Source organism: Cebidichthys violaceus, unplaced genomic scaffold (genome assembly GCF_023349555.1).
Source record: "Cebidichthys violaceus isolate CVI_PGR_0920_01 unplaced genomic scaffold, fCebVio1.0.p SCAF_3, whole genome shotgun sequence".
NCBI classification, from domain to species: Eukaryota; Metazoa; Chordata; class Actinopteri; order Perciformes; family Stichaeidae; genus Cebidichthys; species Cebidichthys violaceus.
In genome coordinates this window covers 21,201,250-21,214,650 of record NW_027176483.1, presented here as the reverse complement: position 1 = coordinate 21,214,650, position 13,401 = coordinate 21,201,250, and the positions used below count along the sequence as shown (strand labels likewise).

The following is a 13,401-nucleotide window of genomic DNA, read 5'->3' as shown; positions in this document are numbered from 1 at the left end:
AACGTTTGGCATCAGCAACAAGCTGTAGTGTACGAGCATTGGTGGATTATGAGACAACGGGCCCCTGGGCACAGACACCTCTACTGCATGGGAACAAACAGATGCTTTAACCCTTTCTGGTGTTTTGCATCTCTTTTTGTGATTTTATGTCTCTTTTTGTTTATTTGTTTCTCTTTGTAGTCATGTTGTTTCTCTGTAGTCCTTTTGTTTCCATCTGTAGTCATTTTGTTTCTTTGTAGTCATTTTGTTTCTCTGTAGTCATTTTGTTTCTTTGTAGTCATTTTGTTTCTCTCTGTAGTCATTTTGTTTCTTTGTAGTCATTTTGTTTCTTTGTAGTCATTTTGTTTCTCTCTGTAGTCATTTTGTTTCTCTTTGTAGTCCTTTTGTTTCTTTGTAGTCATTTTGTTTCTTTGTAGTCATTTTGTTTCTTTGTAGTCATTTTGTTTCTTTGTAGTCATTTTGTTTCTCTCTGTAGTCATTTTGTTTCTCTCTGTAGTCATTTTGTTTCTCTTTGTAGTCATTTTGTTCAGTAATCTATCCATGTACAAATGTGGTGAGAAAATACATATTTTGACTCCTAAAATACATGGGAAGCCACAGTTGCTTTACTTGTTGGGTTTTTGGTTTGTTTTTGACGTGTTTAATCAGCCATCAAAGACGAACTCATCAAAAGAGCCGTGTCAGTCATGAGTGAAGTCAAAGCCTTTCATTTTCACAGCTTCAAACGTGTGATTTTTTGCTTCCATGTTGCTGCTTTTTTTAACTATCAAGTGGTCCCAGGCTGGCCAGAATTCCCACGTGATCCGAATGCAGCACAAGCCCTGCAGGTTGTCTGTGTGTTTGGCTGACTGGGTGGGCCAGCATTAGAAGAGTTCAGCAGATTTCATGAAATCTATGGACACACAGTCGGCTGGCAGCCTAGCTCTCCGTTGTGTTCAGGTCTAATCTTCTTAGGATGAGCTTTATGAAATGGGATCAGCTTTTTCCCCCCCTTCCATTTATCGATTCATTCTTCTTTTTCGCGTCTCTTTCCTTTCCTCCTGTCTAACAGCGACCGAAACTGAAGGCGCAGATCTGTTCCCCTGGCCTCGCCGCGCAAACGTCCCTGTCCAAATAAATAAGCCCTTCTCTAAACGAGCCCTTTCACTCTGTCCTGCCCACACTGTCCCTGAAATACCGTTGGCCTAAATAACGCTCCGCATCCAGACCAAAACCCTCCAGTCTTTACGTCACTAAAGCCCATGTGTCAGCACACTGTACTGGGCACATTTTAATTCACACATCCTGATTCAGCCGGACAGAACCAGATTAGAGTCCGCTCTGCTCTGTATTATGGATGGATCACCAGATTTCCTGAGCAACATCTGCCTTTCATAATGTATTGTAATATCACTTCTTGGAGGATTAGTTGAAGGTGCTGATGTCTGTATATGTGATGTTCCATGGTGCCCCTATAGATTAACATGTGACTGTGCTTGTGTGTGTGTGTGTGTGTGTGTGTGTGTGTGTGTTATTACCCAGAGCCCATGGTTTGTCCTCCCCTGGCCCCAGGCGACATGGGTCCTTGTATTGAGTAAAAAGTGCATGCTGCTGCTCCAGCTTGTCCTCTGAAAAAAAACCAAAAAAAACAAGAGCACACACTTTTACTCACATTCACAGTTTTAGGCTAAATAACAGAAAGGAGTTACACATCGCTGTCTGGGAACAGGGAATAATAAGTAAGTAAGCAACAATGAGTCAGTCCTCAACAGAAAGCCACTGCTGCATGTTCCCCCGAATGGTGCTCATGCTTATTTGACCTCTGTCAGATGTAAAAACAAATGAACCATGAAATGCACGATATAGATTTCAGCTTGTTTAGCGGCTGCCAGCTGCAGACTTCTCCTTCAATCCTGGACAAAACTTTGAGAATAAATCATTTAGACACAAAACACATTGGAAAATAGGGTCCAGGGTGAAAAACACCAAAGTTTCCCTCTAATGTATTACTGATGAGTCATGAGTTTCGACATTGTAGTTCACCTTCAAGCTTTTATCATTAATGGTACAGATATTAATATTGTATTAGTTTCCATTTGACAGCATGCAACTATCCTGTATCAGAGCTAGAAGAGGTCTTACATTATGGACTCAGCGTTCACTGCTTCTTGGGTTTTATATCGAGAGATGAACCCTCCATCATGTTGGCGTGGGCATAAATGAAATGTAAAGTTCAGAATATATTGAAGTAGCCCGGAGATATTCATACCTGACGAGCAGTTATCGAAGTTGAGGTCTCCCAGGACGACATCAAAGGCCACCAGGTCTTCCAGCACCTTCTCTCCTTCAGGTGGTTGGGACGAGGATTGGCGAAACTCGGCCCCCCACTGGAGCAACAGGTCCAGCTGCTCACAACGTACGGATGCATCCCCTGGTAGACGGATGGGTGCATATATGTGTGTGTGTGTGTGTGTGTGTGTGTGTGTGTGTGTGTGTGTGAAGTAGAGGGAGGGAGGAAGCAAATGGATGAATTCAATGTCAGGATATGACATGATATATTAATACAATGGATGATGATGATACTCCGAGTAACCGTCATACATAGAGGTAATTTGAGAGGGGTCACTGGTTGTAACAAACCCACAGATGAATATCACTAACTCTGCAGCGCTGCTCTGGATTTATGACGCGCAACTCTACAGCTTTGGTTCATTATCACTCCGCTCATCAGTCTGGTTTCCAGCTGCAGCAGGCAGCTGTTTTCTGTGAAAAACTTCTAATGGTGAACATAGTGGAGCTTTTAGCAACTTTGGAGTCAGATAGTCCCCCCAAGAAGTTGGTGGAGACCAAAGAAGAGCTAAAATCAGACAGAAACATGACTCCAAATCAAGTCTAATGTTGCTTTGTGTGTGCTGAATGTGAGAAAGGTTTCAGCACACACACAGCAACATTAGACAAACATTAGACAAACAACCCTGTCTCCTCCAAAAATTCAAGGGAAACATATTTTATCCCGGATTGTGTTTCAAACACGTGGTTAACGTTGAAAAATCATAACAAACTACTTTGTTAGGTTTAATAAAAACATCATGATTTGGCTTAAAGTGACAATGAATCTGAAACAAAACAAAACAAAAATGCAACTTAACTACTTGGTTCACAATGGACACAAACTGCAGTCTCCAATGTGAAAGCCTCCACTTCCTCCCTTCGGAGACGTCTTAGGACTCATTTTAAACTCATTTGTGAAACGTCAAAATCAAACGTAATCCTCAACAAAAAATGATTTCGCTCGAAACCCAATTCACAACGCAGTTTTGTTGTATGAGAATTTTACTTTTAGGAGAGAGGACTGATAATAATAAAGTAGAAAAGTGCACTCAGCAGAGTGCAGATATCCACCTCGTGTCCCCCCCGCTACTCTCCCAAACAGGAAATAGCTGAATCTCACCTAATTGTCCCTCCCTGCCCCATTATTGACAAGATGGTGGCAAGAATAACAAAAACAGGGATTTCTTCATCTCGTCTTGAGCCTGACTTTAGTGGATAATGACATATTGGGTCTGGAATTGATCTGCAGATGATCCGGTTCAAAATGAGACCAACCGTGTCAATGGATGCCAGTTTTTGAGCCACAACAAAGGCCAACATGTGTCCTGTGACAGACTAGTTAAGACTTGTTTTTTAGTCTGGCAGATTGTTGAAAAATGCTTTTTGCGCTGCAGTTGTGGATGACTTGCGACCTGTACTGGCTGGTTAAGAGGAACGACGAGGCAGCAGTCAGTGACGGTGAAAAACAGGCCATAAATATGCTTTTTAAAAAAGTGTGAACAACCTCAACCACAAGAGGTCCTTAAGCGTACAGTCATAATAAATGAGCACACAAAACACAAGGCTGATGGGCCGAGCAGTATGCGAGATTAGCCGTGGACAGACAGACAGACACACACACACACACACACACACACACACACACACACACACACACACACACACACACACACACACACACACACACAGTCTCCCCAAACCAAACAATGAACGTAGATTTACTTTGCATTACAGTGACATCACTTGTAGGAATGGGGATATTCTGTGAAATAAAGACGAGGTGTTCATTTATCAGTTGAGATATATTGGTTTATGATTTTCACCAAGAACTAATTGCTAAGTTTCACAATATGTTGGCTATCATTGTTTACTGCACATCATTTGCATGTAGAAGTGGTGCACTGTCACACGTTATAAGATCGTTCCTGACTTCACTGTTTCTTCACTCAGTGACAGCTCTTCGCTAAGCCATCAGGCTCATCTTTTATGTTACTAATATTAGTGGCATAATATCAAGTCGCTCATGGTGCTATTTTGCTTTGGCAGTGTGCTCTTCGGTCCAGCCCTGCCAGTAAATGTGATAAATTGGAGAGCTGGAGAGAGAAGGGGAGGGGGTGAGCAGAGGGAGGCGGTGGGTGAGAGCGTGTGAGAGAGAAATAACAGCTGAATAGAGGAGAGTGTAAGAAACAAAGAGGTGTCAAGATATTGCTGGGTGAGTAGGTGGCTTTGGCTTTGATTACTCTCAGCTCCGGCTCGAGTTCATGTGAAATGAAATGTGTCTTTTTTTTCTTTTTTGTATTCCTGGATCACTTAGAGACACAGTAGATGGAGCCGGGGGTTGCGGGGGCATGTTTGCTGTACATTTGCCTGTGTGTGTGTGTGTGTGTGTGTGTGTGTGTGTTTGTGAAAACGTATCCAAGTTTACCAGGCAAGTTTTCCTCACACATGAGGTTTATATAGAGCTGAATAATGTATTAAATTATATATTTGTAACTCAACAAAAATCCTATTCTAATAGAGAACAAAAGTGATAAGCATGATCTGTTATTCAGTCCCCAACTATCAGATATGGCACAACAGTCTTGTTCCAAAGACTCCTCCGAATTCAGACGAGCAATGCTGCCTTCTTTTGTCGCACTTTGGAGGATGTTACCTGTCTATCTCTCAGAACTATAAAACCTGTTACATGTTACGTCAATGCAATATACACTTCAACACTAGCTGGAACTGTATAATAGAATAGAGTATATAGTTGGTAAATGTATGTGTTCTAATCGGGGTATGACGAGCTATGCTGTCTGTATAGAAACATTACACACAGTCTCACCTAAAGCCCCGATGTCCCAGTTTTCCACAACATCAGTCGTTCCGTGTGCATGCTTTTAACAATAAATACAACTGTTAATAAATATAAAAGAATATTTCACATATATTTAGACATTAGTATACAGCGGAAGCTTTTTCTAAGTCGAACAATTATCAGATCTGTGAAGATGTATTTCAATATCTGTTCATAAAATATTAATAATTATTCAGGTTGTGATGTATGTATTTGTACAACTGTTTTACATGTGTTCATGTATTTGTGATAACCCCAAACTACGCACAAACCATTGTCCACATTTGCAAAACTTACTTTTTAATTTGTGACCAGTTTGAGATCAATTTCACTCCATAATTCTTGGTCCTCTTTTATTCACAGTATGAACAATATCATCTCTCCCACTCCAAATTGTAATGTGCAGTTTTACGCAGATGACACTGTTTTATATGCCACCGGCTCTTCTGTTAATCTGGCATTCTGAAATTGACACTATTGAATATTATAAATACTTGGGACTGTGGAACACCTGAATGGAGATCATAACTATATTTTTGTATAGAAACTAATCATGTTTGTCTTCTGGTGGTGCCTGAATAATAAGGATGAATAATGAGGTGAAATGAAATGACAGTGAGGCCTCTAAAGAATTTAATTCACAGTTGTGTGAAACACATACAAAAATATGTTGAAAATAATTGAATGAAGAAAAATAAAATTGTATGTCCGTGAACATTGTATTGCCATATATTGTAAAAAGGTAGGTGCAACATGTTTCAGTCCGCCCCCGTTTGGTCTTTAAACGTTATAGTGTTATAACATATATAACTGTTGAGCCATAGGTTTTATATAAGTATATAAATGGAAGTAGTTCCGTGATGTCACCGATTGGTTAGGGTTAGAAGGAGAAGGAGCGACGCCGTTAGTTTCCTGACAATCACTGTGTAGCCCCGCCCCTAAAGCATCCCCTGCTTTATGGTCTGTTTGACTCTAAATGTTCCATAATGTACTAAATGAACATCATGCTGTATTGAAGAAGACCGTAAACTAGAGATTGAGACCATAAACTCATGTTTACAATGTTTACTGAGGGAATAAATCAAGAGAGAAGTAGAGTCATTTTAGACTAGACTTCTATACAACCAGAGGAGTCGCCCCCTGGTGGACATTTTTTATTTTAAAAAAGTATAATAATAAAATGTATTTGTATAGCTCTAAATCACAAATTTGCCTCAGAGGGCTTTACAATCTGTACACATACTACATCCTCTGTCCCAGGACCCTCACATCAGAACAGGAAATGCTCCCCCCCAAAAAAAACCTTTAACGTGGAGAGAAAAGGAAAAACCGGAGTAGAACACAAGTTGATGAAAAACCTCACGACTGAGAATGCTGACGCTAATTCCAGAGTACTCAGTGGAGAGAGGTTTTACACACCTGAGAAGCTGTCATCATAACAGGCGCGTGGGAAAAGAACAGCACACAAATTTTATATATATATGGAAAGGTCTGACACGCTGCTATTGCACATCAAACAAAAGAGGCTTACCACACACTCAGTGTAGTATTAAGCTCAGTATTTGTTCTGTGTATCTAGTCGATCACACTGCATCGTGCATCTTGGCCTTCAAGCAGGAAAGATTACGAATGTAAACATCTCCTTCCTCTCTGAGAAGAATCAGGTCTCTGTCCCCCCACCCCCCCCTTTCCCCCTAACCCCCCCACAACCCCCAAGGCTCTATGTTTGATGTATCTTTAGAAACAGCCCCGGCGCTGCTATATTTAGTCCTAGGCGTAGAAGGAGCCCAGAATAGTAGGCCAAAGCGGGGGGACGGACGTGTCTTTGGTAAAAAATGAGGGAGGCATCGACCGGAGGCTTTAAATAGGACCGTGACGCTGTAAACAGCTTGAGTCGGTCACCATGGGAACAGCAGGAGGAGACGCGCAGAGGTTTTGATGCACCCATTTATCTATCTATCTATCCGGACACACACACACACACACACACACACACACACACACACACACACACACACACACACACACACAGAGTTGTATTATCTAGAGAGAGACAATCACTAAAGACACACACAGAGCTAAGATGTTGTCCGAGTGAAACGCGGCCTTGAAGAGAGAAAAGGCAACTCCATGGAAATCATATGAATACATTCATGTGTGTGTGTGTGTGTGTGTGTGTGTGGGGGGGGGGGGGGGACAGAATGAGACAGAATGAGAGATAGCTTGGACAACATGCAACTGTACCTTCTATGGCGTGGAGGTGCGTACACGTGACGTATCCCACGACCCTCTGCTCCTGATGGGAGGTTCCCACGTGAACCTGCAGGGGAACCAGAGGCAAACGGGACACGCGTTACTCCGCCGAGTTCAAACAGGCAACATGAAAAGTCCTCTGAGCGAGCGCGTCTGCGTGCGTTCAGCCCGCCAGGTAGCAACGCCACCAATTAGGTTACACGAGGCCAAGGTGGGGCCGCACCGACCCCCCCCGGGAGACTACAGTCATCACTGCAGCTGTTGGGGTGCGTTACATAACAGCTGCAGCAGGGCAAGAACATGAATGAAAAATATGAGAATACACAGAAACAAATTGCATTCAGAGATGTAATATAATTATAACGGCTTATTATTACAAGACAATAATGTAATATTAACCAGGTCCATCGCTACACTGTAATAATCATGTAATATTACGTTACCTCATAAACAGTGGTGGAAAGTAAGCACTTTGTTTTTGTTAAATGCCTTGATGAAGACATGAAGTGGTATTATTTTGTCTTTTTTATGATTTTGAATATTCTCTTCTTCGTTGTTATTTGCCCTCGTGGTAATCCTGTTTCCTGTTCTCTGCTTTTGATATAATTAACCCTTTTAGATTATAATAAGGTTTAAAGTTAAGCATAATTGAGGGCGTGGCCACTTTGAGTGACGTGTGTGTGTCGTTTGTGTCTCATATTTATCAGATCATTTTAAAGATGATGAGATGTCCCATGAAAAATATCTCATAATTATGAAATTTAGCGTGAATTTCATGATTGCGCGATAAGGATTTTCGAATTGCGCGAGTCATATCCCATAATTATAAGATCTATTACTCAATGGTAAGATACACATACTGTGGTAGTTACTTAATACTTATGAGATAAGGGTCCCATTATTACGAGATTCTTATTTCATAACTATGAAATAGATTTCTTGGGATTACGAGATCCAAATATCAGATCCTTTTCTTTGAATTGTGATAATTGAGGATATGTTGAAATAGATATGAGAGAGGGAACTATGACCTTTTAAACATTTTTGTTTTTAAATGCACTGATATCAGATCAGTACTCCGTATCAGCCAATACACAAGTTCAGCTTTCAGAACCGGTATTGGGAAGTAAAGAATGCTGTGTCTCTACTGTATTTACGACATAAACATGATGTCGACGACTATTTTTAAAAGCAGAAAAGACAGTTGGGTTCCCCTGTGTTTCATGCTGCATTATGCATGTGAATGAAGAAAACGCCACCTATTGATCACTGCAAACAAAAGGCAAAATGGAGAAACAAGATGCAACGACGTCTGGCATCTATCCATCATTATCGATGCTGCATTTAAAGAAAACAATGAAGACGTGTTGAAGTGAGGGAGAAGTAGTCCTGTCAACAAGAGCGAAGAGAGAGTAGATGAAAACGCATGCCATTTATTTTGGAGTGCACATTCTGAAATGATATGCGTGAGCTGAAGATTTTACCCCTCCTTGTAAGCTTTATGCATTTTTCAGCACTTCCTCACAACCTCAGTTTCTCCGTTCACAGCTGCGGTGAACTGAACGATGCACTCGACTTTTAATCAGACACCTCCAGCGCATCATCGGCGTGGAGCGAGGCCCCTCGGCTACGCAGAAGCGAGGAGGAGGACGGCGGAGGCTGGCAGCTCTGAAGGGCCGGTGGGTGGACGCAGACGGGAGGACGAGGAGGCGGAGGAGGACGAGGAAGGGAGACGGCGCGATCGTGGGGTTGTTAGTTTGAAGCAGGAAGGCGTTTGGGTGGAGCGGAGCTATTACAAGACACAATACAGGAGCGATGGACGAGGTAAACTGCTCTGAGTGCAGCGCCGTTCTCACAATTCACAGAACAGAAGAAGCATGACTTACTACCGATCCACACTGCACAGAGTTTCTATGAAGAAAGACTATGCCAGTCGCAGCACAATAGTAAGTTGGTGTTAATGAAAAGCTTAAACAAACTGACCCAAGCAACCCATTTAAAGGGGAAGCAAAGCGAAAGTGCCCCGAGTGTCGTTGTTGTGTTCACAGGTTTCATTTTAAATACGGATTGATATTGTATGCAGGATTCAGTAGGTCTGAGACTGTGGGCCTCCTCTCACACAAAGCTCAGTGTACTTGCTTGGTTCGGTATGCCTGTGAGACCAAAACGTGTGTTTTGGTTGTGGGGCCTTTGCACATCTGTGCCCAGGGGCCCATTGACTCACAATCCGCCCGTGTGTTACCTCACCTGACTTCTTTCACACGTTTGCTGTGCGACGCTCGCATTCATTCAAATCGATTAGAGTAATTTACGATGGGTTAATGTCTCCTGCAGTGAAGAGAGGAGTCAGCATGCATCTCTGTGGTGAGTTAGCCAAGCTACCCCACCGAGGGGAGGACTTTCATTTAGACACATGAAGACCGATGCCCAGTAATGGGATGGCTGTTTTGGCTTGGGGTCTGTGAGGGGCTCGTAAAACCCCTAAAAGCTGCCAGACAGCATTAGGCTAATTAGCTCGACTGTGATATATGACACAATGCTCATATTGTGGACAGAAATACAGTAAATACACGTTAAAACAAAGATTGGGGCACTAATTGAATTTCTCCTGATGGAATGAGTGTTTAGGGACAATGGGTGGGCTAAAAGAACAGAAAAGGACTCGTCCCATTTGGTTAAATGCACTCATCAGGTGGTACATTACCGATTCTAATAATGTTGCGTCTGACGTGAGTCAATGGAAACGTGTGAGGCTGACCCAGGCAGACACCAGAAACCCGTAGTGTATACGCTATGTTCCATATTTCCATTCATAATGAAGATTGCAGCTTTGGTAATCCATATTCAATGGAACGGTTTGACATTTTTGGGGAATACTCTTATTGCTTACTTACAGGCATACTGTATATTAGAAGTGACATCACCCATTGGTTTGTGGACTGCAGTTTTGAAGCCTCAAGTTCGTTGATTATTGAAACTAGAGATTGAGACCATAAACTCAAGTTTACAATGTTTACAAAGGTAATACATTTAGGGCAAAGTAGGGTCATATATAGACATAAATATATAAATAAATATGTAATATTTACCTCCCCCCGGTCTCTTTAACTCTGTCCTCATTCTTTCCCTTTCTGTTGCTTCCTCTCTCCCTCCTCCTCTGCTCAACTCTCTCTATTAATATTTCAGGGGCTTATCTATGCTTCAATAGGTGTGTGCACCCTGAAACTGACAAGAGAGACCTGAGGGATTCCTGTGTGTGTGTGTGTGTGTGTGTGTGTGTGTGTGTACGCACACACAAAACGAGTGGACTTTCAATGCGTTCACGTTGTCTGTGATCTGTGCAGAGGATGAAGTGTAGATGAACGCTGACGGAGGAGAGCTCGACTAGAAGCAATTCATTCTGAAAAGAACAGAAAGAGGTTTTTACTCTTCTGTCCTGTATGAGAACAAATAATAAGACAAATACAAGATAAATAAAACAGCAAATGAGTCAGACTGCAGGATATGAGATGCTGACACTTCCAAAGGCTTCCTCTGGTCACAGGCGTTGAGACGGAGATGAGCGGAACTGAAATGAGCCGCGGGGCGATTTCACACCGGAGGCCAACCGAACCGGGCCGAGTTCTGAAATTGATTATGAAGCATCGAAGGCGGCTGTAACTAATTACCTAAACTTCACCATCAGATGAGGGAGCCGAGGTTTCAGCATGCATTATTTGCATGGGTTTGATCGCTTCACTTGAAAACCGAGCGATGACATTGTCGTGATGACAGACGGGCGGCAGAAAGCAGCAGGAGGGACAGTCTTCTGTCAAAGTCAACTGAGACAAGTTTAAGTCGAGACTCCAGTCCTTCAAGACAAGATGGAGTCGAGTCTTTTTGTCGCGTCTCAAATCACAGCTCAAGACAAGTTACAGGTCAGTCGAGATCATTTTATACAAGTCTTGGATCAGTTGAGACAAGTCCAAGTTGAGGTTTGAGTAAAATGACAGATATCCACGTCAAGTGTCAAGTCAAAGAAAAAAGTTCAAGTCAACTCTTGAGTCAGTTGAGACAAGTTCCAATAAACTTTTGAGTCACTTGAGAATAGTCCAAGTCAGGTCTCAAGTCAATCAAGACCAGATCAATCCAAGACTCAAGTCATTTGAGCTCAAGCCAGGTCAGTCGAGGCGTGTTCATTTAAGTTCGTGGATCAGTTCATACAAGTTCACGTCTTTAATCAATCAAGACAGGCTCAAGTCAAATCTTAAGTTACTTGAGACAAGTTCTGAGTCAATCGCGAGAAGTTCAAGTCAACTCTTGGGTCAGTTGAGGCAAGTCCAGGTCAAGGTTTGAGTAAACAGACACATTCATATCAAGTCTTAAGTCAAGTCAATTCAACAACAAGTTCCAGTGGAGTCTCTCACGTCAATTAAAAGAAGTCAAAGTTCAATTCTTGAGCCAATCAAAAGGAAACCAAGCCAAGTCCTAAGTCCTTGAGAGTAAGTCCAAGTCGAGGGTAACTCCACTGGGACTAACAAGTTAAACTGAAAGACTTTCGGGTCCCCGATCGAAAGTGAATAGTGGTCTTTGTGGTCATTAAAGGCCAGGAGTGGATTTTGGGAATTGACCCCTTGATTTCCCTTCTATCCAATCTACATTTGAGTGTGTCCCTGTTTTGAAGCCTAATCCGTAGTAATGCATTCAAAGTGCACACACACACACACACACACACACACACACACACACACACACACACACACACACACACACACACACACACACACTTTAACCATGCACTTAGTAGTTACAAATAATTATAAGAGGGGATAATGTTGAGACTGAAAAGCTTTAATTACAGAGACAGCGCTGGCTCTCCCTTTAGGGAAACATTTTTAAATTAATATTCTCTCTTTCTCTCTTTCTCTCTCTCTCCCTCCCTCCCTCTCTTCCTCCCTCCCTCCCTCTTCACAAGAGACAATTCAGATTAATGTTGCTGACCTGCTGCTGCTGCTCTCCAGGTAAATGCATCCATGAGGAATTAATGAGAATGTGTGTCTTTGTGCCCCGAGTTAGATTTGCTAAAGACTGACTTCAGAAAAACAGCTTTTGAATTTCTCATAGTCTAAATGAACCGGACTGGGAGGAATATCAGATGATGGCTGGGGGGAGATTCTTATGTACTAAGTTCATTTCATCGTTGTAATAAACATACATCATGGTGCCACTAGATACTTTACCCCAAAGTAACCCAAACTGAAATAGTGATAAAGATAAATCAACCTGACAGTGAGAAATTAGAACATCAGGTCAACCCTACTGCCCCGAAAAATGTTCAATAATGTAATGACAAAGCATTTTAACGTCCACATAAAGGCCCTCTCATATACTGTGTGATTATGATTATATATATATATATATATATATATATTATGTAATTCCTGGGGATACTAGGCTGCTGAGACAGATGTTTTAATAATGATGAATGGTTGATCTGTCTCTCCTAACACTACATGTAGGACAGAATCAGAAGACAATCTATGTTGAAAAGTTGGACTAAATGTTTGATTCAGTTAAACGGACATTTTGTAACACTTAGACGAGTCCAACACAGTCTTTGGGTCCAAGACAATTCTTAATCATTTAGAGTCTTGATTTAGTTCTCCAGGTGGGATTTCAGCCACAGGAGCCTTAGAACTGATATTAGTTAAGCAAGAGGTATAAAACTGTGTGTAGGTTCAAGACGTGCTCTTATGCTATTATTCCTGACGGTGTACTGTGTGTATGAGCTGAGCTATAAACTCAACTGTTTGCCTGCTATCTGTCTCCTGGTGTCTGCTAGCCTTTCACTGTGCCACAGGAGCTTTTATTGCTGAACAGACAAAGACAAATAAATAAATAAAGACAACAGAAAATCCAAAGGAAGATGATTACAATGCCACCCACAATGTTGTGTCTGACAGACGATGTCTAGCAAAGTGCAAAAAGCACCGCGGTGATGAGTGCACACAACAACAAAA

The 13,401-nt window shown here is 41.9% G+C and overlaps 1 protein-coding gene across 1 annotated transcript in view; it reads right to left on the bottom strand.

The window, feature by feature from the left end:
• Positions 1-13,401, bottom strand: part of smpd3 (sphingomyelin phosphodiesterase 3) — a 50,419-nt gene that overhangs the window by 4,856 nt on the left and 32,162 nt on the right. The window contains exons 5-7 of the mRNA XM_068723840.1: positions 7,394-7,469; positions 2,249-2,410; positions 1,518-1,607 (exon numbers count right to left, since the gene is read on the bottom strand). Coding sequence (XP_068579941.1) covers positions 1,518-1,607; positions 2,249-2,410; positions 7,394-7,469 — 328 coding nt within the window. The remainder of the gene's footprint in view (positions 1-1,517; positions 1,608-2,248; positions 2,411-7,393; positions 7,470-13,401) is intronic.